At 36.2% G+C, this 7,009-nt stretch overlaps 1 protein-coding gene across 2 annotated transcripts in view; it reads right to left on the minus strand.

Annotated features, from left to right (window-relative positions):
• Positions 1-354: 354 nt before the first annotated feature.
• LOC106874021 (paired box protein Pax-6) overlaps positions 355-7,009 on the minus strand; it is a 22,774-nt gene continuing 16,119 nt past the window's right edge. Inside the window, exons 5-6 of one of the 2 annotated variants that reach the window (XM_014921581.2) lie at positions 5,809-5,937; positions 355-4,821 (exon numbers count right to left, since the gene is read on the minus strand). In XM_014921581.2, coding sequence (XP_014777067.1) covers positions 4,706-4,821; positions 5,809-5,937 — 245 coding nt within the window. In that variant the 3' untranslated portion in view covers positions 355-4,705. Of the gene's footprint in view, positions 4,822-5,738; positions 5,938-7,009 lie in introns of both variants that reach the window. The other variant, XM_014921582.2, reaches the window with a different exon arrangement.

Genomic DNA, 7,009 nt, shown 5'->3' on the forward strand with positions numbered 1-7,009 from the left:
TCTCGCTTACCGCCAATTTACTGTCGTAGTGAACATAATGATAATCTTTTCCTTTTCGCTCACAAGGACTGAAATTTTTGCTAGGAGGGGGCCAGGTTGATTACTTGGACCTTTAGTGTTTTATGTTCAAATCAAAGTAAGGTCAGATTTCCTTTTTGTTCTTCCGGGGTCGACGACATAATCGGTTGTTCCCTTCCACCGTCCCCCATCAAATCTGAGATCTGCTTACGATATAGATTATTATTATTATTAAAGAAATAAACGTCGTTGTCTTCTTAGAAATAATTATTATCATTAGAAGCTACTATTATTGTTGTTGTATCTGTGTAATCGATAATAAAACAAGTTGGAGGGTTTCGCTTTCAACTTTATTTTATTTGAAAAGAGGAACTTACCCCGAGATATTACAGGTTTATTATATGAAGCACGTAAAGTAATACAATATCTTTCTCTCATTCATATCCCTTTTTCATTGTTTCGATTAATCCCCCCTCCTGCATTACTCGAAAGTTTTTGCAAACATTTATCTCAATGATAGCGTTTTACACGGATTGCGCACCCATAATAGGAGAACTAACTTTAGGAAAATAAAAAAAGGCTCTCTAGACAATTCTTCGACTTTCCAAGCACACTAATTTAAGTATTCCTAGCTATTCTATAACCTGGATTACTTTTGTTGTCTATTCCATATTTTGTCGTTAATAATAATGGCGTAGTACCCGTCAAAAACGATGGGGTTTGATTAACCTTTCAATAATTATAATTATGATCTTTCTGCTCAAGCCTTGCTCCATTTTCTTGCCTTTTTGTTTTCCCTGCTCATATGACTACTAATTATCATGCTTACTGGTTGACTGATGAATATTTTTCTCTGTCTCTTACTTTCCCTGCCACTCTGTCAGTTTTTTGTCTATCCATTTATCTACTCCACCATCGCTTTCTGACAGTCTCTTTCCTATCTATTTGTATAATCCACCCCTATGTAACTCTCTCTCTCTCTCAGCACAGTTATAACCATAGCATTCTCCTTTCACCAATAAACAAAAGAAAAAAAACACGACTTGGCCTTTTATATATATATATATAGAAAATTATAGCTATTTTAAATAATACTGATTTATAATTAACCAAATAACAATGATGGTTTCTGATTTAAGCATAGGGCCAGCAGTTTTGAGGGGAAGGAATAAGACGATCCATCGACCCAAGTTCTTGACTGGTACTTTATTTTGTCAACCCCGAAACGGTTAAAACAGTAAAGTTGACCTCGATGGGATTTTTGAATAATACCGCAAAGAACTGAGATAAATACCACAAGGTATTTCATAACTTTAGTTACAATGACTTTAGTGGGTTTCAACGCAGTTTTTTTTTTCTCCATCTGAGTTCACTCACAAAACTCTGGTGCACCTGAGGATTTGGTTAATGGTGCCGAACGGAATCGAACTCATTCCTGTGTGATTAACAAAGGCAAGCATTCTAACCACTCAACCATGTTGCATTCACAGTCGGCCTAAAATAGTTACAATACCATATAATATTTGAGGGCGGGCATAGTTGATTTTATCAAACTCCCCCAGATAATCGCTGGTATGTATTTAAAAAGACTGCCTGCATATATGAAATAATGATAATAATAGTAACTTCTGTTATTGGTGCAATAACTAAAATTTGGCAGAAGAGTCAATGACGTCGACCCCAGTACACAACTGGTACTTACTTTATCAACCCTGAAAAGGCAATGCCGACCGCGGCGGAATTTGATCCAGCGGCACTTTCCCGCTCTACTCTTACATGCCTCGCTGTTTGACCAAGCTGTACTGTCACGTGCCTCGCTGTTTGACCCAGTGGCACTTGCTCGCTCAACTCTCACGCGTCTCACCGTTTGATCCAGCGACACTTTCACGCTCTACTCTCCAGTGTCTCACCGTTTGACCCAGCGGCACTCTGTATATGACAACTGGAAGAAGTGATAGAAAAAGGAGTGCCATTACTTGGCTGGCACCCATTTCCAGCTGAGCAGAACGTAAAGACGGACGAAATGTGGCTACGCATTTTGTCCGACGCTCTAACGATTCTGCCAGCTCACCGCTTTAATAATAATCGTTTCTGTTATAGACCCAAGGCTGAAATTTGAGACAGGGGGTAAGTCGATTACACGACCCCAGTGCGTAACTGGTACTTATTTATTTCATCGACCCCGAAAGGATGAAAGGCAAAGTCGACCTCGGCGGAATTTGAACTCAGAACGTAAAACGAGAAGAAACGCCGTCAGACATTTTGTCCAGCGTGCTAACGATTCTGCCAGCTCTCCACCTTAATAATTTTTATTATTAATTCATTTATTGGCCACTAGGGCCGGGAGAGGGCTAATCTTATAACTTATTTACTTGGGAAGGGCAACATTAATTTTCATGAAATATAATCACTTATTTCACAGTGAATTTGTGAAAAGATGTGTGACTATGGCAAAAAAAAATGGTTAGAGTGATTGGCCTTACTCTAAGTATATGCCTGTAGATTGGAGAGCAGGAGAGAGGGCTTGTGCATTTGGTGGTCAGGGTAACTCTGGATCTGTCGGGTCCCTTGAACTATCTTAGATGGAGTTTCTTCTCTACTGGGAGGACTACATCACTCACCTTATCTTATAATTTGTATTCCGTGTTATTCCCCTCTCTTCCTCTCCATCTTTTATGCAAATCCCCGCACAAATTGTTGTCCTTTCTTGTGATTTCCCCCTCAGCTATGCCCCTGTAGCTAATAAAAGAAATTACTACCGACATAATCATTACTATTATTATCAAATATAAGGCGAGAAGCTGGCGCGAGGAAAAGAAAGTGTTCAGCGGCATTTCGTCCGACTTTACGTTCTGAGTTCAAATTCCGCTGGGGTCGACTTCGCCTTTCATCCATTAGGGGTCGATAAATTAAGTATCAGTCGAGCACACTGGATTCGCTGTAATCCACTATCCTGCTCCCTCCCCCAAATCTCAGGCCTCGTGTTTATAGTAGAAAGGATTATTATTGTTGCGGTGGTGGGTTAGATTTGCGACTCCCACCCTGGGGGCATAATGATTTTCTTACAACATAATGCTGTTAGCTCTGAGAGACAAACAGCTGGGTGAGGCCAAAGCACACCACTTTTTAAAAAAATATTATTATCATTATTATTACAGAATCCTTCCTGCATTGTTCTCGTCCAACCAACGTCTCAAGCCATCATAGCTAATAAAAGAAACCATTATTATTATTATTATTATTAATCCAAACACAGCTATTCTCATCGCCATCATCATACTCATCCATCATAATCATCATCATCATCATCATCAGAGACTTAAACGTTGTCACGTGACCTTCCACGACGTTTTGTTACGTAAACGTAATTTTCATATTTTATTTCTTTTTTTTTGTGGTTAATCTTTATTCTTTTTTTTTTTTTTTGCAATGCTAATGTCATGTTAATGGCATGTTAATATTATGTCAAAAAATTACGTCAAAACATACATACATACACACACACACACATATATATATATATATATATATATATATATATATATATATATATCCTTATTATTACGCTGCAGTGTTATATTAAGTAATATATATTGTTGTTGTTGTTGTTGTTATCAGTGTTTCTGTTATTGTTTTTATTATTCAATTGTTTTCTTTTAATTGTCAATTATTTTGGAGCTTGCATTAGTTCTTTGTTTCCTAACTATGCCTTTTGCTACCCTGCGTCACTCTCTCTCTCTGACCAACCATCCCCTGCAACCAAAAGAATTCCTGAAGAGCCAGCCTCTACCGTCTCTGAAAACCAAATCCTCATCCGTCATATATATATATATATATATATATACATGCACACACATATATATACACACTACCCATATAGAGAAACCTGTATATATATGTGTGTGTATGTATATATAGACAGAGAAACAGGAATATACTTCTAAGTATATATAGATGTAAGTGTATATGTGTGTGAATATATATATATATATATATATACATGTGTATATAGTGGAAATACAGAGAGCACTGTCATTTGGCGGAATCGAAACCCTGACCAAAGGCTTGATAGTAATTGCTTAGAAGTTTTGTTTGGTTTGTTTCTGTTTTGTTGTTGTCCTCATAAGTGCCACTTTCACGTGACCTCTCCTCATCTCACGCTCGTTATTTTTTTTACATATTGTGCATTTAATTAATGTTTTGTTGCTCTTGTTCCTGTGCATTATCATTTCGTTCATGTTTTTTGAAATATATCTCGTATTATGTTGCATTATGTTGTGTTACGCAACTCTCAGTATAAAATGTTGTTTGTTGTAACTTCGTTAGTGTGTCGTTGGATATTCATTTCGTTTCAAACGGTTGCAGTGGAAGCAGTAGTGTCAATGGTAATAATAATAATAGTTGTTGTCGTTCTTGTTGTTTAATTCTCGTTATTACCTCTGTTTTTGTTGATGTCAGTGTTACACAAAGTTCCTTCATTTCCTGCGTATCTCAGTTTTCTTCATTTATTATCATTACCATCATCATACTTAATTATTTTGAAGTGGAGGAAAAACGGAGAGGGAGTCATGGGAGAAAAAATTGTGTATATGGCGGTGGAGAGAATGGTGGGGAGGAATTTGGAGAGTTAGGGAGACAATGAGGGCAGCGGGGGTGGTGGGGACAAATGAATCTTGTATTTCGCCGTTCACTGTAGGCGTGGCCAGTATTGTGACGTCATGGAAGTCATGTGATGCGTGCTCATATCTTGTGGACCTCCACCCGGCACCTGTATTGGTACCGATACTCCTGGTGAGATAAGACCTGGGAGAGAATAAAAATACGAGAGTAAAAAACGAGAGTAAAACGAGAGTTAGTGAGAGCGTCTCAGTGAATGCTTGCAATGTGTGGAGTGTGTGACAGACAGACAGACAGACAGGAAAAAAGTAGATGAATAAAGAGAGATGGAGGGTAAGAAGAGGAATGGATTAAAAGTTATAGTCACAAGAATTAAAAGACACAGAGGACGGGTAACAGAGAAGAATGAAGAATTGCGAGTGTGTATGAGAGGATGTTGCGAAGTGACATAGACATTCATTCATATGTATATAATAATTTTTAAAGAAGAATATTATTGACAGTAACTTCGAAGTTTCGGCCCGTTCATCCGTTGAGGACTGTCGATAATATTCTTTTAGATTAACACATCAGATTAAAAGATAAACACACACACACACACACACACACACATATATATATATATATATATATACACACACACATCCTTGTAGCTAACCATTCATATATGCATACATATACGCATATATGTATGCCACCATGCATCAATATATATTCATGCATGTAGATGTATGTTTGTATGTACATGAATATGTATGTATATATATATATGCATATGTATGTATATATGCATATGTATGTATATGTGCATATATATGTATGTATCTGTATGTATATATATGTGCATATATATGTGTATGTATATATGTATGTATATATATATATATATATGTATATATACATATGTATATGTACAATATTGATGCATACATAGGATACACATATACATGTCTATCCATATACATACACACACTTCCAAATACACTTTACGCTTGCGTACACACATTCAGAAATACACGCATATCCATACATATATATATAGATACATTACTTACATACATGCATACACATCAATGCATTCACTTGTACAAAGGCATACGTACACACATAACCATATTTGATGCATCTACATGAAATATAGAAATCCACCGCCAGCCATTGAGTGCCAATTACCTGTCGAAGCTCCGTTAGTGGAGTGCGACGTCATGTGAGATTGCATCCCTGCAGCTGGATTGCAAGAAGACCGCGAATAGTTACTTAACGTGAGGGGGTCGTAACTTCTGGCCGTTCCTGATACATAATCTGTAAGATATAATAATGAAATTCCAACGGTAAACAGCGTGGTGGATGAAGAGCACAAAAAGGTAAAAAAAGAGGATTTGTCTTGAGGACTTCATGCAAAGCAGATATACAGCAAAACAAATATATATATATATACATATATATAAATGGAAATAGCGTGTGGTTGACAATTTCTGAAAATTGGACTGACACACACAGACTTTGAAGATGGAAATGCTAGCTACTAAAATCCTCTCCTAAAGATCTACCTTATTTTTTAAACTCCTCCCTGAAGAAAAAGTAGTTTTCTAAAACATGTAAGGCTTATCTTCGTCTGCTGAAAATATGCATTCGTTTCTGTTAACGAAACAGCTGTAAGAAAATATATGCGCACATTCTTACTTTATTATTTCTATGATACACGCTGTTCTAACAACTCAATTGTAGCAGGTTTATAATTATGTAATTATGTCTAAGCAGAAAGATTCTAAGCTGTAAACTATTATAAATTCTTTATCTATTCATGTTTTCTTTCTATTGTACACCCAGAACCCCCTCTAATTGCTCAGGTGTGAAATTTAAGATTTCTCGGTTTTCTGGGAATCGATTCTGATAAAAAATTTCACATCTGGTTTGCACACTATGGCAACACCATTGTTATGTTTTCCTTATTCTGTTGTTTGTTTGTTTTTTTCACTCCTGATCTATTGGTGTGGTTCTGGGTGTATATATATATATATATATATATATATATATATAATCCAAAAAAGCAACAAGAATTTAAAAGGTTATTGCAGTACGCACGTTTCATGCTACTCCATTAATCTATCTATCTATCTATCTATCTATCTATCTATCTATATTTGCGTGTTACGTGCCTACGTCTGTTCTACATTGCAGCTATTTCTTTCACAAAACGCAGAGACCCAAGAACCATATTCACTCACGATTCGCACTTTCATTTCAAATACAGTATATATTTAAATTTCGGTAATTTACGCTTTAAATGGTTCTATTAGACACGGATTTAAATAATTAACGAACACATAAATATTAACTGGAAATATACTTAAGTAAATAAATAGATGTTAAA

Source organism: Octopus bimaculoides, unplaced genomic scaffold (assembly GCF_001194135.2).
Source record: "Octopus bimaculoides isolate UCB-OBI-ISO-001 unplaced genomic scaffold, ASM119413v2 Scaffold_38852, whole genome shotgun sequence".
Classification (NCBI taxonomy): Eukaryota; Metazoa; Mollusca; class Cephalopoda; order Octopoda; family Octopodidae; genus Octopus; species Octopus bimaculoides.